The sequence below is a fragment of the Vespula vulgaris genome, chromosome 22 (assembly GCF_905475345.1).
Source record: "Vespula vulgaris chromosome 22, iyVesVulg1.1, whole genome shotgun sequence".
Lineage (NCBI taxonomy): Eukaryota > Metazoa > Arthropoda > Insecta > Hymenoptera > Vespidae > Vespula > Vespula vulgaris.
The window spans coordinates 2,826,905-2,854,644 of NC_066607.1; the positions used below are offsets into that span (position 1 = coordinate 2,826,905).

Genomic DNA, 27,740 nt, shown 5'->3' on the forward strand with positions numbered 1-27,740 from the left:
TACTTATATATATAAAAGAATAATAATTCGCAATTAATATTTCTCGTTTGAAGTAGAAGATAGATGAACAGAAAAGACAAACGAAAAGAACAAAAGAAAAATAGGAAATACTTATATTCTTACCGGCACAATGTTCTATAAATTCTTCCGTTATCGGTACCTTGAAATCTTCAGTGTGATCGAACCTGAACGCAAGAGAATCTCTTTGTCCGGTTGCACAATTTGAAGCTGGTAATTCAGCGTTTACTACTGGCGGTACAACTATAAGTTCTGGATTACCCCAAAACATATATTGACAAAATACGAAATGGCTCAATGACAGTGGTAAACCTGTCGCTTGTTTTATCGTAACACGACAAGTGATATGACTCGAGCCAGAATAATCATCTGGTTCGGAGGACGTTGAATCACCCGACGATGATTCGGATGCTGCCTCGCAAATACGATCCTGAGGAAATTGTCCGGCGATACGACTTATCTCAACTTGAAGTCGTCCAGCGACTTCACCTTGTTGACTGATAATAGGCGTGTGATAATCTAACCGTACGTCGTGAAACAGTACCTCTAAAAATATATTCGCTACGCCGATCAAATTGTGCTTCTCTTGCGACTCGTAAAATGGATCTTGGGTCTTTCCTAATACTTCGTCCTATAGATGAATAAAAAGATAACATTAAAAATCTGTTTAATTATAGATAAATTTCATCGAGCATAAGTTTATTATGTAATTACTTCATAGTGTTTATCTTGTTATCTTTTTTATTTTTTATTATTTTAAATATCGAACGTCGCCAATATATTTTTATTTCTTTCAAACTTTACGATTATCATTTACCTTGACGACCGGTAATCGTTGACAATTATTAGGATCTTTTCGTTCCTCGTACATCTCTCGCATGTCGACCAATTTGTTCTCCAATTTTTCCATCGACCATACTTGACTACTCATGTTAGTCCTTTTTACCAATATAGCTGGTTCACTGACGAATGCACCACGCTGGAAGAATACACTCTACGTGTAGTAACGTGAGAGTGTAAATGGGTGAAAAGAAAATAAAAAAAAAAAAAGAACAGAACAAAACAAAACAAACAAACAAAAAGAAACTGAATAAATGCATGCATACTTAAAAACAAATTATTATTACGGGAAATCATTATTAAAAAATAATTGATACGATTCGAGATGAATGAAACAAAAGGGCAATAAATTGTTAAACGATAAAAAAAAGAAGAGAGAGAAAGAAAAAAGAAACCATAATCTTCTCCTCGTCATTTTTTTTTTTTTAACAATGTCATTATTATTACTGTTATTTTTAATTATATCTCTTTGATTACCTTTCTATTAGGACTTAAATTATTCGGCGGGATCTGCAAAGTGACGCTAAATTTCGTTTGCTTTCCCATTTCTTCGGCAAGAAAATTAGCTTCCTGAACCAAAGCGTTGGCCTTAAGTATGTCGGTCTTTAACTGGCCCAAACTTCTCTTGAACATTTCGTCCCTTTCTTGGGCCCACTTTTCAACCCGCATTTGCGTGGTAGGCGTACAAGCGGGAAGTTTTCCGGTTTGACTGCCTCTCAAAGGGTCGTATGGTACGTATGGTGAGTAAGGTGTCGATGGTGATAATATATTACGTAATTGTTGGAACTGTCGCTCGTATTCCAACCTTTGTTTCTCGAGTGCAACCTTTGAATGTTTAAAAGAAAAAACGAAAAAAAAAAAAAAGAAAGAAATTAAGTAAACCAAGTTCATCGGAAGAGAGGATAAATTTGTTTTTTTTTTTTTTTTTTAAATTGATCGACCAACTACACACTTGCTTATCCTCCTCGTGTTGTTTCTCTAATCTGGCAATGGCTCTTTGAATCGGATCGTTGGACAATTCGTTTTGCATGAGTTCTTCCCTCGCAAAGGTATAATCGATGTTCTGTGCAGGTGTTTGCGGTTCGCTGTTAATAGCTAGAAAAGAGAACGGAGAGACGAGCGTTAAAATTATTGTATAAGTTAAAATAGAAATTAACGAAATCCATAAAGAGGGAAGATTTATTAATTTTACGGAAAGTACCGGTAGCACTTCTCGGACAATTAACCCTGAAGAAATGATGATTTCCCCAAACGATTCTGTCGCCGTGTAACAATGGGGTTTTGTCGACCACCTGATTCCCATTAACGAAACATCTGGCACCGTTCAAAGGTGTCATATAAAGACCGGACTCCTCGATCGTGATAACACAATGTTCCGGTAATATACCCAATCCATGCAATTGAATATCCTGTTCCGTTTTCGCCGAACGTCCACCAACTAGGGTCCTTTCTTTAAGATAATAAACCAATAGCTCGTTCAAGCTAGGATCGTCGTTCAAATTAACCAAATAATATTTGTTCTTTTCAACTTGTATGCCGGATGCTTGGACACTGATACCCATCTTCTCCAATGCCTGTTGTCTCTCGTGTTGAAGTCTCTCGGTCTTAACGAGCTTTTCTTCCCAAGTTTGTGACATCTCTTTCATAAGTCGTTCTGATTCCGATAATTTCTCGGTAATATCTGTGCGTTGCTGTCCGACGATTGAACCCTGTCCCTAAATGTAAAATCGATAATCATCAATTATTAACCGTTGACAACGTCAAACACGAAAAGTTGCTTTGGTTGGTTACCTTCTCAAAATCCAATTTGAGATAAGTTATATGTATATACCTGTCTGTCTGTCTGTCTGTCTACCTATCTATTCATTCATCCATCCATCCATCTATCTATCTATCTATCTATTTATATCTATATCTATATATCTCACCGTAGCATGAAGCAACATTTCCTTCAACGCCTCAACCTCTTGTCTCAATTCTCGGATGATCCTTGCATTTGGATCTTCGTTGACTACAGCATGATTGACTATTCTCTTCGCTCTATCCGCATATCGCAGAGTCGACAACGTTTCCTCGTAATTGTCTGCCGCAGGCGATATGGTGGCAACCATAACGGTTTTACTATTACCACCGAGATTATCCTAAAAACAAATCTACATGTAGAGACGACGCTCGTAAACGGTTATTGCGAGGTAGGTATCTACACGTTCCTAAACTTCAACTCCCTTTGGTACGTTCTCTAACTTCTCGTTTCCCCCCTTTTCCCAAAATTAACGTATAGTCAGTAATATCTCTTTGCTATGTCCTCTACCCTAAATATAATTTATTTCTAAAGGACTGACCCAAATTGTTCAAATCGTTGTACAAGAAATTATATTTTTTTTTCGTTATCCTCTCCACTCTTCCCTATCCATATATAATCTACAAAATTGGTGTTTTTCAAAAGCATCGAAATTCTCAATAGTTAATTCGATAATAACGAGTGTAGGAGGGGTAAGAAAGTTTGTTCTTTCTCTCGGAAAAAAAAGAACAAAAATAAAAAAAAAAAAAAGAGGAAATGGAATTATTTAATAAATAAGTTGACTATGACCTAATTTGATTTAATCGCACCTGAGGATTTCTCCTCGAGAGAAAATTTGTGTGTGCATGCGTGTGTGTGTTTGTAAAAATAAATCACTTATTTTCTCTCTCTCTTGCCTGTGGATGTAATTATTTTACTGCAAATACCACCTAACATGCAAATAGTTCAAGGTTAGATATACGTATAATTATCTCGAATGTAAAATGTTAAAAATCTTTCGATAGGGATTTAGAGTGATCATTAACTCGTAGATTTTTTGTTTCGAAAAAAAAAGAAGAAACATACACGCATACATATATATATACACACACACATATATTATTACCTTCAAAAGCCACGTCAGAACAGAATCTCTGTAAGGCACAAACTTGTCTCTATTTTTATTGCCCCCAGAATTCTGATCCGCAAGCTTCGAAATGACTAGACCCAATGTCGTGAGAGATCTATAAAATAGAGAGTGAGTGAGAGAGAGAAGGAGAATGAATAATTAATGTTTCATCGAAAACTTGAATTAATCGTCATTGTAACGTTGGGTTTGTCGCATTATTATCAAACTTACTTGTTAATATTGCTTCCCTCTTTAAGCCTATCGCCTACCGCTCCAGTTTTCACAGCCCTTTCGCTTCCCGCCAAATCTACCAAACTCATTCGTGATACTTTCTCACCACTGACACCACTTTTCGAATCTGTCAGGGTCTGCGTGAGAATCACTGAGAATACTGCGTGCGAACGTGAACTTTCCGAGTTCATATTCGTCGCAGCTACGGTTCTCGATTTGTTGCCTTCCGCCATTAAATTATCGATATCCTGTAACGTTATTGTTAAATTATCCTTTATAATCTTTTGAATATCTTTTCGTTTTTTCCGAAGAAAATTAATTAATCGAAATTAATCAATTCTTTTACATTTGGATAGAAAAGTGTAAAACTCTTAACGAACTTTGTAATGTTTTAACAAAATAATAAACTAATTTATATTTGTATTAATAAGTATTTATTTTTATTATATAATTAAAAGTTTGGATGTTCATTCATAGAACATCCAAACTTTCTAACGAGTATTATAATCAAATATAATAAATGTTGCTAATATAATTGTATAAAAAGTATATAGAAATAAAATACTTTTCTCTATATATATATATATATATATATATATATATATATATATATATATACATATAATATTTAAGATTTTAATTATTCTCTCTTTGCATGCTATCAACAAAAAAGAAAGAAAAAGAAAAAAAAAACAGAAACTTCACAAACGAACCTTTCAAACAAACTGGTAAATAAGAAAAAAGGATATAATTTAATTGTATAAAAAATTTTAAGATATTAGATTCGATGGTGAATTTGTTCACACCTGAAAGGATGTTACAGCGAGCTGACTCAATCCGTCTACGTAGGGGCCAAGTACATTGTGCTCCCTGACTTTGAGCGAGTGCTTATTCGGCTTCGGATCGAGGAGATCGTGCACTTTCTCGTTGTAAATTTCCATGTAAGATACCTCGACCTTGAAGGTCAGCTGAGAACTCTGTTGCTTCGCTATCATGTCGAATAGATTGTCACATAGCCGTGGTATTATTCCCTTTTGATCACCGCTCCCCATCATGGTGTAAGATTTCCCAGATCCTATCGATTCGAACGAACGTGTTATTATCATCGATTTATTCCAACCTTCTCGAAATAATTAATTTTATTTTCTAATAATGACGATTGTTCGGACGACTAACTAACAAAAATATTATTATTCTCAGTAAAAAAGAAAAAAATTCTTACATGTCCACTTTCGTGTTAATATTTTTTACAAAAAGAAATAAGAAAAAAAAAAAAAAAGGAAAGGGAAAGAAATTTATTTCGCGATATTATTATTCAGAGTTAATATGTGAGTAATTATATTAATATTGATAATAATAACAACAACAATAATAATAATAATAATCAATTTTACAGAAACGATTCGATTCGATTCGATTCGATATTCTCTATATTTTTTTTATTCTTTTGAAGTATCAGAGTTTGACGTTTATCTGGAATATGACTCCTATAAGATTGGGTATAAACGTGTGGCTATTTGTTTACTGAGCTATGCGAATGTTTTTTTATTCTTGAACATATGGGGACGACAAAGTATAACGATTTCTTATCGGAAAAACTGTACGCTGACCGACGTTGATGACTTCGAAGAATTAATGGAAAAAGAGAGAGAAAGAGAAGACAAAGATAGAGGTAGAGAGAATGAGAGAGAGAGAGAGAGAGGGAGAGAGAGAGAGAGAGAGATAATTAATGAGAAAACGATTAGTTATTATTAGAAGTCAATGTCTGAAATTCCATTACGATTAAAATGTTTACTTTTATAGATATTAAGTATATTATCATCTGGTTAACAATAGACACATTAAAAAATACAAAAAAAAAAAACGAAGATATAGAGTAAAATTATTCTTACAAATTAATCTTTTACGAAGTTTCATTTGAAATGAATTTAATTTGAAAATGAATCTATCCATAATTACAGGAAAATAAGATAGACGTGGCAGCGTTTCATTAAACGTTATGAAAACATGGATATATTACTTGTTCTCCATGTAGATTTGTTTCAGAGTTAAAAAAAAAGTAATTTGTTTATTAATTATTTATTAATTATAAATTAATAATAATCTGAGTTTTTGTATTGGGAAAGTAAGATGAATTCGGTTCGTAAGAATTTTTTTTTATAAAAATTGTTTATAAGAAATTGTTATAAATAATTATTAACAATATGTTGAAAAAATAGAGAAAACTTTGACCTTTAAAACGGTAGTTGATTCAAGTCTCTACGATTTTTAGTTCCGGAGATATTCTCATATAAATGAAACATTTGTTTATTAATAATATTTATTAGAAAGATTGTTTAACCGGTAAACAATATCATTTGTTGATTGCTTTTTATGTAATTTTATAAATTGGGATCAATCTAAAGCTTTTGTCACCGAAACTAGATGAATTTGATTCGTAAGAATTTTTTTTATAAAAATTGTTTATAACAAATTGTTAATTAATTATTAACAATACGTTGATAAAATAGAGAAAACTTTGACCTTTAAAACGGTACTTGTTTCGAATTTCTACGATTTTTAGTTCCAGAGATATTCCCACGTAAAGAGAAGGCGTTTACGTTGACCCACTGACCTATATAATTTCATTCATTGACCCAGTGACACACTGACCTATATAAATTCCAAGAATTTACTACGACCCATTACTATTATTACTATTACTACTACGAACAGCTGTAGTGTATGAATTATGAATGAAAATTTTTCAAAGGCGATATCTCCGGAACGAAAAATCGTAGGAACTTGAAACCAACGCCATTTTCAAGCATAATTTATTCTTTATTTATTTAAACAATGCAATAATATTGTTATAATAAAATCGATTTTGTTAATAATTTTTATAATTGAATTTTTGTCTTATCTTTCGTAATAAGGACATACCTACGATGAAATCGTAAAAATTTTTATTATAATCATGTAAGTTTTATTTTGTTTATTTAAAATTCACTATACTACTATTACTACTACTACTACTATTGCTACTACTACTACTATTATACTACGAACAGCTGTAGTATATGAATTATGAATGGAAATTTTTCGAAGGCGATATCTTCGGAACGAAAAATCGTAGAGACTTGAAACCAACGCCATTTTCAAGCATAATTTATTCTTTATTTATTTAAACAATGCAATAATATTGTTATAATAAAATCGATTTTGTTAATAATTTTTATAATTGAATTTTTGTCTTATCTTTCGTATAAGGACATACCTACGATGAAATCGTAAAAATTTTTATTATAATCATATAAATTTTATTTTGTTTATTTAAAATTCACTATACTACTATTGTTGCTACTACTACTCTTACTACGAACAGCTGTAGTATATGAATTACGAATGAAAATCTTTCGAAGGGGATATCTTCGGAACGAAAAATCGTAGAGACTTGAAATCAACTTAGTATAAGTTTTAAGTATAATTAATTCTTTATTTATTTAAATAAAGCAATAATATTATTATAATAAAATCGATTTTATTAATAATTATTATAATCGAATTTTTTGCTTTTCCTTCGTTGTAATCGACACAGTTATAATGAAATTGTTGAAATATATAAATCTTTTGTTTGTTTATTAATATGAAACAGAAAATCTCGTTCTATAATGATCGATTATATGACCGACTTTACGAAGAATTTTCTTATCTTACCAGTTTGTCCGTAAGCGAAAATGCAAGCATTGTAGCCTTGAAACGCATTGTCCAAAATATCGCGTCCAAGAGCGTCGAAAACTATTTCTTGACTTGCGAACTTCTCCGAACCGGGTTCCAGGGAATAAAAGCAGTGATCGAACGCGAATGTCTTCGGCTTGTTCCTATAACACGAATAAATGAAATATTTTGATTAGTTGTGTGATAATATATATGTAATATATATTATAATATAAATGTTGTAATCATTATAAATTTTGAAAAAAGATAATGAAATCGTCTTTGTGAGATGACTAGGTGTACATAGATATGATTATGCATATAAATTTAGTTCGTGAGACGGCTCAAGCGAAATTATAGGGTTTCGATTATATCTCTTTTGATGCTTATATTAAAATCGGCTCTAACGTTGATTCCCAAGAAATTCGATTTATTCTTTACGATAAGGTTATATAAGAGGATCTTTTTTATCCCTTTAGAAAATGATATTCTGATATCAAATATTCGTTTATATTACTTGAAATATAATTATCATCTTCTTAATATATTCGTATAAATTATGGTTCATATAAATAATTCGATTTAATTAACATTTGAGCAGAACTATTTAGAGTGAATAAAATCTCAGCTTGTATAATAATAGTAAAGAGAAAATGATAGATATAAAATCTTTATGAAGTAGATGGATACTTTTTTTATTTAAAAAAAAATGTATATATAATAAAAAGAAATAAGAAAAAAAATTCGAAGATTCATGATTAATAATTCGACTAGCAAGAAAACATTGAAGTTCGATGTTCCACGTCGTAAGGATTCTATTCTCTCGATAAAAACGCGAATATCTTTTCGGCTTCGTTATTATAAACGTGGCCTCGTCTCATAACGTCAAAACCCTTTGAATGTCGACAAAAAAGATCGACATATCGCATGATTGCTTTCCTATCGATTTTCCTACGTTATTCCGTGGCATTCTGTGAAGACTATAACGTTTGCGTCTACCATATTAGAAAAAAAAAAAAAAAAAAACAAAGAAAACTTGAGTTTCCCTTTATCATCATCACCATGACAACGATAGATTAATTATTGACGGTTCTAATCATAAGTGGACAGGCTGTTAGAAATATTCAATGATATCGCGAACGTTTTAATAAAAAAAAGAAAAAAGAAAACTGATTATTATTACTCTCAATCCATGTCTTATAAATAAATTAAATAAATGTTTATATTATAGAAAATATATACACAAATACACACACACAGATATACAGAAGAGAAAAATCAAATATTTTCATGACAATAATGTCAATAAAATATTCACAGTAAACTGTTTCACCGATCGAACGTCATTATGTGGTGTCTATTTTTTTTTTTTTTCTAATCTTCTCTTAAATCTTTCATCTGTATGCTATAACATTAAAGAATTCAATAGATCGTTTCGTCAATACGACGAAGGTGGATTCTTTGAAGGAACAAAACATAATATTAAATTCAAGATGGCTTCCATAGAGTTCGAACAATACGTGATATATAGATTTAGTCGTAGTTACTTTATAGAAACTCGAGTCCCGTAGGAAAAGGAAGTTGTATCGGAATCGGAGTAAGGGTAAGGAGAATCGATTTATTCGTAAAGCCTTCATAAAAGTGGTCGTAGAAAGCAGTACGATAGTGATTCGAGCGGGTCGTTAGCTTCCGATTATCAGTTTTCTTTTATAGTCGTCGATGACAAAACTTTCTCGAGAGTTGAATATCGCATTCGTCGTTGAAATATCGTATTGTTCTTGGCAATGTCTCACCAAGAAGTAGAAGAAGAAATCAAAAATGAAATACATGTATGCTTGTTACATATATTTATATATATACGTACGTACATATGTAAGTAAATAGAAGGTATTGGTTACTAAGCAACATTGGAGGTTTATATTTAAATAAATAACAATGCACTAATATTTTTTGTTGGTTCGTTCGTTTTTTTTTTTTTTAACTTGGAAATGTTTGATATCTTGTATTTCAAATAAATAACACCCACGATCGCGTATCTAGTATTGAGAAAATTTTTGATAACTTGTATCGAAATAAATAATACTCTGTGATATTTTTTTTTTTTAATAATATTACGTTTGAGTATTTTATATTTAAATAATATCCTTTATCTAAAATTCTGATATTAGTCAAATCAATATAATAAAAAATATATATATATATATTTATGTATATAAGATGGAGCAAGTAACTGATAAATAAGAAAAACTCCATGATGAAAGTTCGAGATTCGCCATAATCGACGAAGATCAATCTTCCTTATGGTAAAATGGTGTTAATCGACAAACGGTTGTACACACACACACACACACAGAGACACACTTTTGATTTTTATTATCGTACAAATGAGATATTTATGCGCCACCATTTTCTTCTTCCTTGCAGCAGCTCTTCGCCATTTTTATTGGCACGTATGTATTAAGATATATATATATATATATATATATATATATGTACACACACACAGCACACATTAATGGAAAGAGCTTCGTTGATATTTGAGAAATCGAACATCGAATAAGCGATACGATCGAGTAGTTATAATTTCATGACCTGACCAATCGAAATAAGATCGATCGAACGAAACGAGATGTGCTTCTTCATTTTATTTAACGATATTTCGAATCACCATCAAGAAGAGATTTGGCGTTTCACGAGATCTTTTCTCGATGAAGAGTACAACTTTGTACGTTTTTCATTTCTTATGGATTTATTATACGCCACGTTAATCCATAATATTATATTTTAACAGAATCCAACGATCCATTTTCAGTGCATTATACTTTGTTAACTTTAAAAAAAGAAAAAAAATCTATAAAAAATTCAAGGTTTCGTTTCGTTTACGATAGTATTGGTAACAATTTCGAACTTTTATTATTTATTGATTGTATTAGTAAAAAGATGTGAAGAGAGATAGACAGAGAGATGGAAAAAGAGAAATAGAGAGAAAGAAAGAAAGACAAAGAGAGTAATATTTCGAGACGAATGAGTGAATTTAATGGAATTGTGGGGAGGGGGAAAAATGCGAGAGATTTTCTTCGTTTATTGGATGAAATTCGAGTTTAGTGAGTTAAAAGAAAGAAAGGGAACGAATTTCTCGTATTTTCGCGTGGAAAGAAGATCGCTATCTATACAAGTACAAAGAGACAGAGAGACAAAGAGAACGAGAAAGAGAGAGAGAGAGAAAGACGTACTTCTCTCGGATTAAGAGGACAATTTTCACACAAATCCTTAAAATCTAATTCGTAAAAGGAAGAAGTTCGATAACAAACGTCCCTGATGAAGAAGGGTGGGCTTTGGGGAAAGTCGATCTTTAAAAATCGATAAGATCCTTCTATTTTTTTTTTTCTCGTTAACACAACTCAACCTGACCTACCCATTATTTTTATTTTACGCGATAAAAACTCGAAAGTATGGAGATTGGTCGATGAATAATATCGGAATTTTTAATATCGATTTTTAATTTAGAAATTTCCTTTAATTTATTATTTCCAATTTGTAATTTTTGAGGTTTTTTTTTTTTTTTTTTTTTTTAATTATACATCGACGACGTGACAAAAATGTTTCATGATAATTTTAAAAGTTATTTACTTGTCGGGCTAATCTTCTTTTTTTTCTTCTTTTTTTTTTGGAATTTAAATTGTAAAACTGCAGAGCGGTAAGAATTTTTTTTTAACTTGAAAAAAGGAAAGAGGACTTTTTTAGCAGCTTGAAAAAGGACGTCTTTCTGTTCTTTTTCTTTTCTTCTTTTTTTCGTGGTTGAGGATATGAATAGAATTAAAGATAAAAAGAAAAAGAAAGAAAGAAAAAAAAACAGAAATGAGAAGAAAAAGAAGAAGAAGAAGAAAACGAAGAAGAAAAGGAGGAGGAAGAAAAGGATTTGAAATCACTTGGCACTTGACGCGAATCGAGTACTCACTTCGGTTGCTCAGCTTTCTAAACTCGTTGCAGCAGCTGCGACTACTTAAGTGCGAGAGCGTGATACGATTCTAAGTTGTTATAGAAGAGGGGTTTCGATCGATAGTTTCGAGCCAGCGATCAAGACAAAACGGATCCGTGGTCCGTGGTCCGTGATCCGTCGTTTCCTATCGTTGGTCTCGATAGGTCGAAAGGCTGACCATCGCGTGACCAAATCCCTTTCTAAGTTTACACGAATCGTACGTGTCTACTAGATCTGACCTTTTTAAGACGAACCTTATTTAAAGACGAACGTACTAGATATTTAAAAAAAAAAAAAGAAAAATATATATGTATATATATTTTTTTTTATTGCTCGATTATCTCCTCGTGTTTGTTGTATATGATATATAATATATTATATTTTTTATATATTTTTTATTATAATATTCATAAAAAATAAATAGGATATGTATATATATATATATATATATATATATATATATATATATACATAGTGTGGAAAAAGAAAGAAACGATAAATAATAATAATAACAATAGTAAAAAAATAAAAAATCGATTTATCGATCGATTTTACTTCTTCTTTTTTATTATTATTATTATTATTATTATTATTATTATTATTATTATTATTATTATTGTCATTACATAGTCATTATGAAGTACCTACGACACGATCGATTTATAATACAGCCTTTTTCCTTGTAGTTAAAAAAATAAAATAAGATAAGTAAAAATAAATAAAACAAAAGGAAAAAAAAAAAGAAAAAATTATCAGAAAAAAAAAACAAGCTAAGGAAGTGAGCTCATCGTTTTGCATGATCGGCCGTTATAGCGATCGCATCTACCGGAAAACATGCTGCTGCTGCTGCTGCTGCTGCTGCTGCTGCTGCGAAGTCTTCGCCGTTCTGCAAAACATGCATCGTCAGCAAAAAAAATATTTAATGGATGGTTCCCCGGTTGGATTCGACATTCGTAGGTAAGAACCGAGAATGGTCGAACTGAAATTGCCAGACTTGGCATTTGCACGATGTTCTCTCCATGGGGAATGGGAAGGAGAGACGGATGGAATGGTGGTGTTGTATCTACTCGAATATTTTGGCCACTGGCCACATTTCTACATATTCGTATAAAAAAAAAAAAAAAATTCCTTTTGGATAGCTACGCGAAAAACTATCGTCGTATATTATTCTTCAGAATTGTTTCGTTGAACTCTTAAAACTGTACCAACCTCTTCCTCTTGCTCTTCCTCTTTCAAACGAAAAAAAAAAAAAGAAAAAGAAAAAGAGAAGAAAAAGGTAGAAAATCTCTCTTCTGAAAAATTTTCTTATTTTATATATGTATTTGCAGACGTGTTTTTATTTTTCAATCTCAATATATCGATTCGCAAATAACGATTTAATGGAATATTACATCGTGTTTTTAAAAAGAGAAAGAGAGAAATAAGAAACAAAAAAGATAGAAAAGAAAAATAAGTGGAATGAAATGTCTGTTCTGAAGAATTTCCCTGCTATTCCTGTTATTATCCTTATCATTATTATTGCTATTATTATTATTATTATTATTTTCTTTTCTATTATCCTGTTTTTTGAAATGATACTCGGAGATACTTTACAAATTCAATATTTCCTTCGATCGTTATTTCTACGTAAGATAACGGTGTAAAAAAAAAAGGACAAAGATAGAAAATAGAAAAGAAAATAGAAAAGAAAATAGAAAAGAAAAAAGAAAAGAGAAAAGAAGAGAAGAGAAATATATATAAATTTATGATGTGTAAATTTACAAGAAGGGGGTAGGATGTAAAGGGTGAAAAGAGAACACAAATTATGCCTTCTATGCGGTTGTTCGTGAGAATGGTTTTCGTTCGACCTTCGACACGCAAGCTTCTCTGCAGTGGTCAGACGCACAGTGATGGGGACTTACAGGTGGTCAGACATAGGGTGCAATTAGGTCATGACGATAGACGGAGGGAGAGAGAGGGGTGGATCAAAGAGGAGAGAGGGAAGGGTGCTACCAAAACTGATTTGAATTTGGAACGATGCCTGTCAACCTCGAACCAGAAATATTTTTTTAACCCGATTGCTCTTCGATTTGTTTGTCCTTTAAAAATGGGAACGTAACGTAAATTATTATAACAATGTCGTCGTCTAATCGTCAACAAAATCCTTTCAAAAATTCATTAATCAGTTCATTCGATTTAACAATTATTCATAACGGATATAATAGTTCATTGTACGACATTAAAATAATTTTGAAATAATTTTGATGTTTCCAATAAAATAGTTGAAAGGTAATAAAATGATAGATGTAAAGTACTTTCTTCTTTCTTCCTTTCTTTCTGCTTTTTATTTCTTTTTGTTTCAATTAATTGATTAATTAATTAATTTTCTTTTTCACAGTCGCAAATAATATGTCAGACGACTGCGATATCGATTAACAACAATGCAATGTAATGTAATGTCCTTGTAAAATATGTTTAATAAAATAACATTTAATCATAGCTACTTTGCAGTAAGATCAGATTTGGATATCAAACATTTATAACAGTATACGAACATACACCCACGCACACGTTTAATTTTATTCTAGAAATTTTAATTATTCCAACCAATAGAATCTTATCGTTTAGGAAAGTCCAATTGTAATTTGAAAATCAGAATGCGTAGGTGAACACGTTGAGTCGTAATTATCGCTATGATCGAACTCGATTAACGTACTTTACTTGTAAACCCGATTGTTATAGGGATCGACGTATCGATCATTTGGGAATTCGAATGAACAGATTTCATGTGGATTAATAGGGGAAACCCGATGCTCGTTATAATCAAGCATGATCGAACGTTCTCTCTCTCTCTCTCTCTCTTTCTCTCTTGATCTCTCTCTCTTTCTCTTTCTCTGTCTATCTATCTTTCTTTTTCTTTTTCTTTCTTTGCTCGAGAATTTCCTCGTTATCGATACAATCGGTGGTTTTAACGTTGAACTCTTCGATCAACGTAAATTTCGGTCACACCGCAGTTCGTTCGTTCGTTCGTTCGTTCGTTCGTTCGTTTTTATAATTGCATGATATTATTTTTTTTTCGTAGCATAGTAGATTATTCGAAAGGGTGATCTGCAGATAGACAGAGAAAGAGAAAGAGAGAGAAAGAGAGAGAGAACGAGAAGAGAAAAGGGAGAGGGGCGAGAGTTATACGTTAGTACGGGGGTGACGGGAGTGAAATCGATTCTTCATGGGCATGCGCGGAAGGCACGATCCGAAATCACTTTTAATTTAGTTAACTCGTCTTTTGTGTCGCTTAAAACTACGGGGCCACGACGGACATTAATTGGATCGAATCGTATAACGAACTCGAGAAAAAAGAAAATAGAAAAGAAAAAAAAAAAGAAGAAGATAAAAAGACGCCCGCGAAGTGTTTATTTATTTATCTTTTTTTTTTTATTTTATATTTTCACTGTCCCATTGATCTCAATTTTATTTTTTACTTCCTCTTTTTTTTCGTTTCTTGTAATATTGATACGTATAATATGTATGATATATATTAACGTTAATACAATGTATATTTAAAATATATATTATATATTATATCGTATAATATAGCTAAAATATATATATTATTATTATTATTACTATTATTATTATTAACGCCATTAAAGAACATATATATAGATAGATAAAATTATTTTCAATGTATAAGCGAGATATCTACAATTCGTGCTATTTAACGAGCGTAACGGATTGGATAATATAATTCTCGCGTTAAGTGTTTAATTAATAAGCATTCCGCTTTGCTAACACTTTGCTAGTCGAATACATATGTAGGTATTAGATGATGTCGGTAAAACGACGATCGACGAAAAGAAGATTAGCAAGTCTCATCTCTTTCTCTTTATTCGAGCTACGTATAAATAATTGAGAAAGAGGAGCAATTAACGCGAGAAAGGAGATATACGAGGGTTCGTGAGCGTGTTAAGCCGTTCTACGGAATAAAGCAATTTAGTTGAACGAAGAAATTTTTACTGACAAGGAACAATGGGCTGGTCTTTCTCTCTCTCTCTTTCTCTCTCTCTCTCTCACTCTCACTCTCACTCTCTCTCTCTCACTCTCTCTCTCTTGTATTATTATTTTTACGAACATATTTTCCCACAATATAAGAACGACCTGACGATTACTCTCGATTCTTTGTTGTATCGATGTTTTTTCTTTTTTTTTCTCTACTCCCCCTTCCCATTTAATTAAGAAAATCGATTAGATATCAAGACAAGCCGATTACCGACACATACATAATAAAATTCTATTATCGAAAATTGGTGAAAAAAAAAAAAAAGAAATATAAAAACGTTTACTTTGACACGATTAGAAATATGTACATATATATAAATATAAAATTTAGAGATTCATTTGTAATTTTGTCGTCGTAAAAATTTGTCGAGATATTTGTAATAAGATAGATGCAATGGTATAGATTAGATATCGTTTAGGAGAAGTAGTAGTCTCACAAGTAGAATCGTTTTATTCGTGTCACGTAACTCACTGGGAGATATGTATATCGGACGTGTGAGTTTTGTTAGACACCATCGCGAACGTATCGACAAGTAGGAGATGGCGCATAGTGTTTACTCGGCTATCTATTTCCGTTTCTCCATGGTGATATATCTATGTGATATATGTATGTATGTATATTTACGTATGTGTGAAATCAGGAACACGTATGTATCATCATTCTTTATAACGAATATATTCCTTCCTTTTCTCTCTGTCTCTTTCTCTCTCTCTCTCCTCTTTCGAAAAAAGACATACGAGATTTTGCAATGATAAATTAATGCGTAAACGTAAATCGTGAATAAATAAATATTTTTTATTCCATACAAATCTAATTTAAATCATACATCATCATTATTATTTTCATTACGACTATTACTACTCTTTTTCCTTGTACTTTTATTTAATTATATATATTTTTTTAATTTATTATCCTTTTTTTATTCGATACAAGTCTTATTGAATTATACATTATTATTATAATAATAATTATTATCATCACTATCATCATCTGTTTTCTTGTTTTTTTTCTTAATCCTCTTGTTATTTATCTATTGTTATAAATCTAATTAAATCGTACATTATCATTACTTTCTTTTCTCTTTATCGTTTACTTCCCATTTTTTTCTTTCTCATTACTTCTTTCTCCTTCCAAACATTTATTTCTTACGAGGAAAATGAAATAAAAGAAAAGAAAATGAAATAAGAAGTAGCTTGTTGTTGTTATTGTTGTTGTTGTTGTTATATATCGTAAATGAAGAATCTCTTCTCTCAGAAAGAGAGAGGAAAAAAAAAGTACAGTAAATACATATACATACATATATGTATGCATGCATGCATACATACATACATGCATAGGTAAATGAGAGTTTTAAAATCGGTAGGCTAATTAAACGAACAATTACGGGTCTGTAATTAAAGCGTCAGGCATTGCTGCTTCTCTCATTTTCTTATCGTACGAGCTTGCACGTGTGCCCACGCGTGTCGCGTGTACATTCGAGGTGTTCCTTCGTTCCTTCATTCACGTTGTTTGGCATCGAGATGAGAAATAGAACATTGTGTGTAGAGAGAGAGAGAAAGAGAGAGAGAACGAACCTCGAGGCTCCTTAATTTCGTCTCATTAACGTCTAGAACGTATCACGTCGTCGTCGTCGTCGTCGTCGTTGTTGTCTCTGTCTCTCTGTCTCTCTTTCTCTTTCTGTCTCTCTCTTTCTCTCTGTCTTTCTCCTTATCTTCATCTCTAACTCTATCTCTATCTCTCTCTCTCTCTTTATAAGAGTGAATCTCGACCCAATTGCATCCTATTCTACACGACAGACGAGTTCTTATTTCTTACGAGTTTATTACCAGTCAGTCAGTGGAAGCACCGGATAAAAAAGAAACAGAAAAAGAAGAAATAAGAAACAAGAAAGAAAATTTATTTTATGTATGTATATATGTATATTTCTTTTTTAACAGAAACATAATTTTTTAGTTATTCAAACTATGTGAATGGAAGAGAAATGTTGCGTTGAAAAAAGAAAGGGAACACATGGACAAATGTGCATCGATCAAACAACGTTATTATTGATATATTTATCAGCGATTATTATTATTTTCTATTAAAATGTCATATGATATCGTCATGCGAGTAGATTATTTCATACACAGATATATTTTATTGTCGGATTTCAATCGGATTTTCTACGCCTTTTTCTATCATCGATATAATAACTCGTGCGATAATTATCGAGTCGTTTGTAATGATCGATTCTCCTCCTCCTCCTCCTCCTCCTCGTTGATCATCGTGATGCTAATCCACGATTAATTGGTTCCTTTCGAGAGATAGGCCATTTCAAACGAACCGCTTTAATTTTAATTGGCCGCTTGTTGTTGTACCCAGTTGAATCATTATCGCTCAATGAACTCGAGATCTATGTTCTGTATATATATATATATATATATATATATATATATGTATGTATACACACACAAATGTGTATGTATGTATATATATATATATATACATAAATTATAAGAGACTTGTCTTCGCTCGGACTTTCTCGACGATTTATTTTATTAATCCCGTTAATGAGTTTCTAACGCGCGAAACTTTGCGAGTCATTGCTCTGATTGATAGTAAGCGAAAATTTCAAATGGAAAGTCGCAAAGATTTGCTCGATTATATTTGTTCAGCTATACATACACGTATATGTATGTACGTGTATATGTATGCAAGTATATATACATATATATCTTGAAAAATAATTATTATTCCGAAAAAAATTATATACCAAGTTCGTACGATTTTTAAGATACATACATTGTTTAATTTCTTCACAAATTTCTTTTCGAAGTATAAGGTTATTATCTTTGTTGCAAAACAATGTTTTTCTTTTCTTTTTTTATAATTTACAAATTACTCAAAGCACGTAATAAATTCGAGTTTTTGTTTCGTAAATAAGAGAACGAAGAAACAAGGTTTCGATTAATATCGAATTATTTTTACTTTTGCTACCGATCGATCCGCGATATTAAATAAATCATAAACGATAGGCCATCGCGAATCGATCGTTTGCTACTAAATATTCTAGATATATTCGAAATAAAGTTCCGTTTGCTTCGTCGTGGATATGTCCACAAATTTATCAGTTCGATCGATCGAAATTCGATATCGAATAATTTTTCTTATTCTTTCTTTTCGTTTGTTCTCTCTCTTTCTTTCTCTCTTCGGATTTCACAAAGTAAACAAAAAATGATTTATATTCGACGACGAATGATCAATATCGAATGATGACGGATTATTAAGAGAGAATCGATTACTTGAAGTTACGTCGAGTTCAAATTGTACGAAGAAATTTTTTCGAGTAAAATGTTACGATCGTATTGTCAGGAATGTAATACACGATACTCGAATCAACATTCCACGGAAGATTGATCGAGATGGAAGCTGAAAGCGTAACAGGTATCTATCAGCTGGACGCAATATAATGTATTCACGTTTAACGTACGAATTTCTAGGTTTATATGACATATATTTAGAATCAAATATACGAATAGAATCAAATATACGAAACATGTACGCATTCCTTTTGATCTATCGTTTCGATAATTTCAGTTTTGTTTAAATGCAAATATTCAATATCAATAAATGAATTATTAGGATTCTGTTTTCTATTGAAGAAAACTGTTGGAAAATTAATATTAATATGATGAGATGATAATAAATTAATCATCTATATAATATCGTATATTGTCATTTTCAAAATCATCATAATTATTATTGTATTATTTTCAGTAATATGATTTTTTGTTTATACTAACGAAAAGTATTTTAGAGAATTGAATTGTGAAATCTTCTTTGAATATTATTATTTTTCTTCGTCATTATTATTATTATTATTAGTATTTATTTTTTTAATTAAAATATGATTTCTTTTCTCTTTTTAATACAGCAAAATTGTCATATCAAAAGGTTACACCAATTCACCCCTGTATCTATTAAAACATAATGAGATCAACTCGTACGAATATACAAGAGAGAAAGAGAGAGAGAGAGAGAGAAAGACAGGGAGACTATATTAATCTTTATTTGGCACATATCCAACACGTTTTCGAAAACAAGAAAAAAAGACAAAGAAGGATGTTAATACGTATGTTTTATAACAAACAGATATATCCAATATTTAATGCAACGTTTATACTCGTTCGTAATAATTTTTCGATCGTGGAGAAATGAATGACGACCTTGACTCGATCGCTTGAATTCCATGAATTCTTTCAGCGAATTTCTTGAAATTCTTACAAAAGCAGAACTTTTCAAAGAGAGACAAGAAAGAGAAAGAGACACATACACACGCGCGCGCGCGCACACACACACGATAAAATTTGTAGTGATCGGAAACGATCAGCTGATTCGATCGTCCCTTGAATAAGTGAAATCAATTGAAACGAGGCTTTCTTTGTTGTTGGTTGTTATTTCAATCACACTTTTGATACCTTCCTTTTCTTTTCTTTGCTTTTCACGATCGATCAATCCCATTGCCACAATTATCGTTACAATAATAATATTAACTAATAAATAATACCAACTTGTCTACGTTTAAATCGATTTAAATCCAAGACACCCTATACGCGAACGTGAGTATCCACGTATAATCTACACGACCCTTAGCGAAAGGAAAATAACACGGGTCGAGTATCGACCTGTACATTTTTTTCTTCTCTTTGAGTTAAACGACGTAGACATTGAGAAAGAAACGACATTCTAATTATAATTTCTACGTTGTCTGCTACTCGTGCTAAAGAGAGAAGGAGAGAAGAAAGAAAAAAAAGAAAGAAAAAAAAAAAGAAAAAAACAGATAAGAAGGCAAAAGAAAAAAAGGTGATTTGTTTTTTCTTCTATCTTTTTCTTTCTTTTTTTAATTCACGAAGAGGGTATCGGAATCGATATATCGCGTGAACGTCTCGCGAGGTTAAATCGGTCTCGTTAAATTTTATTATCCCTCTGGCGCTTATTGTCTCGGTATCGTCAGCTGAGTCTCTCTCTCTCTCTCTCTCTCTCTCTCTCTCTCTCTCCCTTTCTTTCTCTCTCTCTCTTTGTTTCTGTCTCCGTCGCTCTCCCGATGGATTTACAGACGTATCACCCGGATGATTCGTGTGTAGTACGTCGATTTAATTTACTACAACGTTTCCCGTTAATCGTATTCTGTAGGTATATCGCAAACACTTGGCTCGGATTCAAAAGCATCGTCGAATCAGCCTGCAATACGTTAACTCGACGCGAACCTGCGTTTATGTACACACATACAACATCCTATCAAAAGATCATCTCCAATTAACGGGACGCGTATTGCGTTATACTATTTCATATCGTTATTTAAAAATTCTTTTCCTTCTAAACACAGTTTCAACGGTTAGTAAAAGAAAAAAAATTATTCGATCGTAAGAAAAATGCAAAAACGGAAAGGAAGATAACGTTTTAATCGCACATCGATACGATCCTAAACGCGATCCAATTTTCGACGATCAAATTAAGTGGATTTCAAAAAAGAAAAGAATGAAAAAGGAAGAAGGAGAAGAAAGAATTAAGTCTTTAAATTTGCATGCTCGAACGAAGACAACGATACGATCGTCTTCGTATATAATTAGAAAGAAATGACAAAGTAAATAAGCGGATAAAAGAAAATTAATAAAACACGATTATATGTCTCTCGAAATAATTAAAATTCAAATCGACCTTCCACGAAAGAAAAGAAACAATTTTTTAATATCGTGATAGACGCGTGACAATCGATTGTATTTTTTTTTTGTCAACGATTAATGATTAAGTTAAAAAGAAAAATGAAAAAAATAGACAACGAAACAAAACAGAAAAGAGGAAATAACAAATCTTTAGCATTCGTGATTCGAAAAAAAAAACAAAGAGAAAAAAGACAAAAGAACAAAAAAAAAAGATACAATCCTATCTGCAAATAAGTAGAAATCGATTCGACGGCTAACATTCTCAATGTACTTACATAAGTGCTAGCCGGCGCTAAGTGAAATAATCGTTTGGTGTGCGTGCCCTTGTATACGAGTTTGTAAGTAAGTATCGTATACGTGTGTCTCATTTGAGAGAACGTAAACGTATGGTTCCTGATAGCAAACAATCGCGTGTGCAATTGGACAGGCTCATTTCGTTGCAATCGTCTCTGCGGCGTGTTTGTACGAACGATTCTAGGTAATGTAAATAGTAAATAACGTAGAAATCGTACTTATGCGTTATCACTTAACAGCTGATACCGTAAAACAAGTCTGCATAAATGTATACATACGTAAATCTGTGTATATATATATATATAAAAAATATATATATATATATGATTCAATACTCTCAGAATTACACGTTATACAAATTATCATTTTCTAAGAAGAAGAAAAAAAAGAAAAAGAAATCCTAACGATGGAATAAATCGATTGGTCCAACAAACGTAATCAATGCTAGACATTTATAAACATTATTTAATGAATGCTTTTCCTTTCATTCAAAGATACTTCGTTCGAAATTGTGAGAAAAGGGGAGATACCATAAAAAGTCGAATGGAAACCTGTCCGTTTCACGTGTAGTGAGAATAAGAAAAAGAGATAGAGAGAAAGAGAAAGAGAGAAAGAGAAAGAGAGAGAGAGAGAAATAGTTCGTATACTTGAAGTTCCATGCAGAAAAGAGGAATTCAATAATACTACTGTAAAGTACAGAAAAGGTCAGAGGTCGTAACCAGTTAAGGTTGCATATAGAGAGAAGTAATGGGATGGGGAAGGAGGAGGGATGGAGAAGGGGGAGGAGGGATGGAGAAGGGGAAGGAGGAATCAGAACGACAGCATGGAGCTTACAATGGACTGGCCGCCGACTGGATTTATGGAGCAGTCGCTCTGTCAAGGGAAGTTCCCCACCCCCATTCTTCAATTCATCCCAAACCCCAAACCCTAAACCCCTATCCCCTATCTCCTATCCCCCACCATCACTACTACTGTCACTACTACTATACATATATATATATATATATATATATATATGTTATATAAATACATAGCAATGCGTTATACGCTATATTGTACGTTGCATGCGAGAAAATCGATCCTCTATGGCACAGATCTATGATTTGAAGATATTCTATGTATAGGTGAGAGCTTTCTTTCTCTTTCTCTTTCTATCTCTCTATCTCTATCTATCTATCTATCTATATTTTTATCTGTCTCTCTTTTTCTTTCTTTCTTTAAGGCTCGATATCAAATTAAAGGAAAGAGTTTCGATCCCGCAACAATATTCGTGTTCTTATACCGATTCGAATTCAAAGGAGTATTTTAAACGAACGATGATTAGTTTTCTTTCTTTCTTTCTTTCTTTCAATAAAAAGTATTGTCAAAGTTGGATCTATGTATATACTCGTGGGTGGGTGTGTGGGCGTGAATTTAAAATAATAGGATAAATCGTGAAACTCGTGCGTGAACGTTAACGTAGATTAATTTAGAAACTTCGTTGATTGAAATTAATGACAGATAACAAGCATGTTAACATAGAGAACTCTAGAGTGAGAGAGTGAGAGAGAGAGAGAGAGAGAGAGATAAGATCAAAATCCATCTATTAAGAAGGATTATCTGGTGTGACCGGTGGACCATGGTCAAGGATGAATAGAATTCTCGAGTCAGTGGTTCCGAGGTTCGATGTCTTCGCGAGTTAGAAACTAATTGAATTGGACGATGTCCAGGATTATGGTCGAACGTCACGAACCGGAAAAGAGAACGTTGAGTATCTTCGAGGATTATCCGAGATCTGTCAGCGAGAAACTAAAAGTTGAAATTTCTTTCGTTCGGAAACAGAAAGAGAGAGCGCCTCTCTCTCTCTCTCTCTCTCTTTCTATTTTTTTTTTATCTCTGAGAGACGAAGATAGAGTTTGTCGTAACTGAAATTTGTCAGACGAAAAAACACGGCGATTTAAACTATGTAAGACGAAGTAAAATGTTTACGATGTTAACAATTAGATCGTAAAGAAAAATTAGATCGTAAAAAAAATTGGTGCGAACGAAATAGGTCACAAAGAGAATTGCAACCTAGTGTTTCGTCGGTACAAAATATTTTTGGACTTTCAAAAGTCACGTAGCGAACGTATTTAGTTCTTCTTCGTTGAAGCGGATCAAATGAATCAATATTTTAAAAAAAATAGAGAGAGAGAGAGAGAGAGAAATAAATTTCATTCAACCTGAACGGATGTCACGTAATAAATGATCGGAATGTCGCGTAATAAATTATTAAAATAGATGAATTATCCTTACTATAGACTCAATTACGATCAAAATAATTTCAATCAAGTGAATAAGCACTGAAAGTAATTATTATAAAAAGCGTAGAGAGAGAGAGAGAGAGAAAGAGAAAGAGAAAAAAAAACACAAAAAAAGATATTTGAACGATTTTATCGAGAATCATGATTTTCACGAACTATCTACAACTATCTTGGAACCGTCTGTTTGCCGTGGTAACCTACCGGAAATGCGGGGGTGGTGATAGAAAGGGGAGAAGGAAAATTCGATTTCGTGAGGTCAAAAAATATGGCAGCGTCACCTACTTCGATTAGACTTTGATGGATGCAAAAGTAAACGAGTGCGAGCACCAACCATGACGACACTGTTGCTTTCCTCTTTCGTACGAAGAGAAAAAGGAGCTTTCTTAGTTGTAAAGTAGTTTCGAGGCCGACGACTTATTTTCTCTCTCTCTCTCTCTCTCTCTTTTTCTGTCTATCACGAAAATGCATCGCGAACTTCCCCATTCGTTTTTATTTTTTCTTTCTTTTTTCTTCTTTTCTTTCAAATCCTTTTTCCAACGCCATCTTCAATCCCCCTCCCCTCTCCACCTTCTTCACCTCTCTATCTCTTTCTCTCTTCTATCTCCTCGCACTTTCTCATCCGACATCGTTTCTCATCGATTATTCTTTTTCCATAGTCTGTATCAAAGAGAATATATTCAAACATAAAAATATATAATAATAATAATAATAATAATAATAATAAAGAAAAGAGAGATAGATAGATAGAGAGAGAGAGAGAGAGAGAGAGAGAGAGAGAGAAATTGTATTATTTATTAAATTCATAAACTTGCAAAGCCTGATTGTAAATCTCGTGTTTTGAATCGTAAGAGAGAAAGAGAGAGAAAAGTATAGAGGGAGAGAAAGAGAGAGGGGGAGAAAGAGAGAAGGGGAGAAAGGAGAGAGAGAGAGAGAGACAGAGAGATCGGTTAGATCGGAACGTCCGGACGTTCCGCAGACGATCGCCGCAATAGACCGATTAACGAGATGCAAACTGGCTCGGAGAAAAACTTCCGTTTATATCCCAGTGACGATTAACATCGTCGTGTTTACTCGATGGAAAATCACGTTCGCGTCGACGATTATCGAACAAACCTAGGAAGATGTAGTTAGAATGGTCGAACGCTAACGCGAGAAAATAAAATGAACAATGAAAATAAACGAGTTACGAAATTCGATTTTGAATTACATATATGTATATATAGGTGTGTATGTGTGTATACGTACGCATGTTCGTACGTATATATTCAAAAAAAATTTCATTCAATTATTGAGACACAATTGTGTATATAATGTATGTATATTTATATATAATATATAAAAAAAATAAACTGATTGGTTTGTCCGACGCTAACGACGCTTAAATTAATTCTGATCACAATTAATTGGCTATGCATGAATTATTTATTATAATATTTATATATAAATAATATGTTACAAATGTGCATGTGTGTGTGTGTATATATATATATATACATATAAAATTATAGTTGACTGTATCGGAGAAATTTATACACGAATAACAGACAATAACTGATAAATGAAACACATTTTTCTTTTCGATACTCGATCAATCTCTATAATTAAATAAATAAATAAAATGAAATGAAATGAAAGGAAATAAAATTAAAATGAAAAAGGAAAACGTCGTCCTCTCTTATTGTTAGCATTATTTAAATCCAAAGGCGATACGGGGTTGACGGGAACCGAGTAAAGTAAAGCTGGAATTGGCATTTCCTTTGGCTAAAGTGGAACGCATTGTTTCTACGTGTCGCGTTGCTCACGATCACTCTCACAGAATAAAGCTCTGCTTTAGCTCGGACGACGTTATTTCACGAGGGATTTTCTATCCGAAACGTGAAAAATTTTTGCCGAAACGAAACAGAAAAATAACGGGGTAGAAAAGGAAAACAATATATTTTTCTTTTCTTTATTTTATCCATACCGTCAATCTTTTATTCGTCTTTCGAAAAAAATCAAATGTTTGAATAAAAAAGATCAAAGAAAGAAAGAAAGAAAGAAAGAAAAAAACGTATCTAAAATGCGATATAACCGATTTGAAAATATCTTGAGTATACTTAAAACTAAATTCTGTATAAAGAAATTTCTTGTGGTGACTGAAGATAACTGGAAAATAAATTGCAAAGGGTTAAAACATCCCTTCGGAAGAGTACTCGTACTTCGTAACTTTTCCAAAAAAAAACCGGATACTTTTCCATCGTGTACGAGAGAAAGAGAGAGAGAGAGAGAGAGAAAGAGAGGAAACGGTTCGTTTTAAACGCTCGGAATCTCGCAAGGGTCACGAAGTTGCGTAGAGTAATTAAGAAACTAGGTTAATTATTCATCTCGCGAGAAACCTTAAAAGCTTGGATTGGAATCACTCGGTTCGTCCTTCTTACCTTTCCTACTTCCTTCATTTTTTATATCTATCTAGAAACGGTCAAGGAGTTTTCGAAAAAAAGAAATCGAACGTAGAAAAGGACACACAATGTATTATTATCTGTATTAATTTCTGCGATTACCTTTCCAACATTTTTTCGACGGATGAAATAGAAGATAATAGAGGATCGAATAGAATCGAAACGTGTAGAGAGTAAAGATTTAAAAAGATTCGAATAAAATCGAATAGAATCATATACGATGGAATAAGATTGAATAGGATCGACTAGAATCGAATAGAATTGAAAAGAATCGAAAAAAATCGAATAGAACCGAGTACGATCAAATATGACAGAGTAGAATAAAATAGAATATAGAATAGTTGACCAGGTTCGGATCGGTTCGGTCTAACTGGACTCCGATGGATCGGATAGGTTCGGATATCTTAAAATATTTTCTACTATTTCCGGCGATCTTCGATGATTTTCAAGTGTATATAAAAATTCACCGAGGAACATGATTGAAAAATATTTCTTCTTGCAACATTGATATATCGTTTCTACAATATTACGAATATTGTAAAAAAATACGTATCAATCGTCAGAAATAGTTTCGAACTTTAATCCTTAAAATTTGTAACAATCGTAAAAACTGCGTGTAAAAGCTTCGCAATCGTATTTACTGTTTTTTTTTTTTTTTTTCTTTTATTTCTTTCTTTCTTCTTCATCTTGTTTAACGAAAGCAATTCTCTTGGAGATAACGCTTTTTCTGACTTCGGGAGTTTCAGTCGAAACGATTTAAGTTAAGAAAGTTAGATGAAACGGAACAACGAAGACAGACGAATGTCTCCGGCTAAATTAACTCGCAAGTTAATCTCGGGTTTAAGCACACCGTGAGAGATCGAGCTTTGGCCTTGAAATTTAAGGCATAACGACATTATCGTTCCAGGGTGACAGCTTGAATGCACGGAATGTTCATACGTCGTAGCTGGTATCTCGCGTTTCACGGGCCAAGTGTAAGTGAACTTCAGCCTAGAGAGAGAAAGAGAAAGAGAAAGAGAAAGAGAGAGAGAGAGAGAGAATTTACCAAAGAGCGAACGAATTTCTTAGCTCGTAGCAAAGCTTTCGAGGAATTTCATTTCCGCATAGGGTTTTTGTTACATGAAACGTTGTCTCATTCTCTTCTCCCATGTCCAAAAAAAAAAATAAAAGAAAAAAACAAAGAATGTTATTGTTATATTTAACAAAAAATAATAAGAGAGAGAGAGAGAGAGAAAAGTAAGAAGAAGAAGAAAGATGGAAAAAGAAAACTAATATAGATGATGTTATAGCAAAAAAGGAATAATAATAATAATAA

The 27,740-nt window shown here is 32.4% G+C and overlaps 1 protein-coding gene across 7 annotated transcripts in view; it reads right to left on the minus strand.

Annotated features, from left to right (window-relative positions):
* LOC127071538 (kinesin-like protein KIF13B) overlaps positions 1-27,740 on the minus strand; it is a 114,633-nt gene that overhangs the window by 20,510 nt on the left and 66,383 nt on the right. For 5 of the 7 annotated variants that reach the window (XM_051010906.1, XM_051010908.1, XM_051010910.1 and 2 more), the window contains exons 3-12: positions 7,695-7,858; positions 4,805-5,073; positions 3,999-4,246; positions 3,765-3,882; positions 2,787-2,999; positions 2,060-2,573; positions 1,811-1,953; positions 1,336-1,683; positions 836-1,012; positions 124-649 (exon numbers count right to left, since the gene is read on the minus strand). In XM_051010906.1, coding sequence (XP_050866863.1) covers positions 124-649; positions 836-1,012; positions 1,336-1,683; positions 1,811-1,953; positions 2,060-2,573; positions 2,787-2,999; positions 3,765-3,882; positions 3,999-4,246; positions 4,805-5,073; positions 7,695-7,858 — 2,720 coding nt within the window. The remainder of the gene's footprint in view (positions 1-123; positions 650-835; positions 1,013-1,335; positions 1,684-1,810; positions 1,954-2,059; positions 2,574-2,786; positions 3,000-3,764; positions 3,883-3,998; positions 4,247-4,804; positions 5,074-7,694; positions 7,859-27,740) is intronic. The other 2 variants (XM_051010907.1, XM_051010913.1) reach the window with 1 other exon arrangement.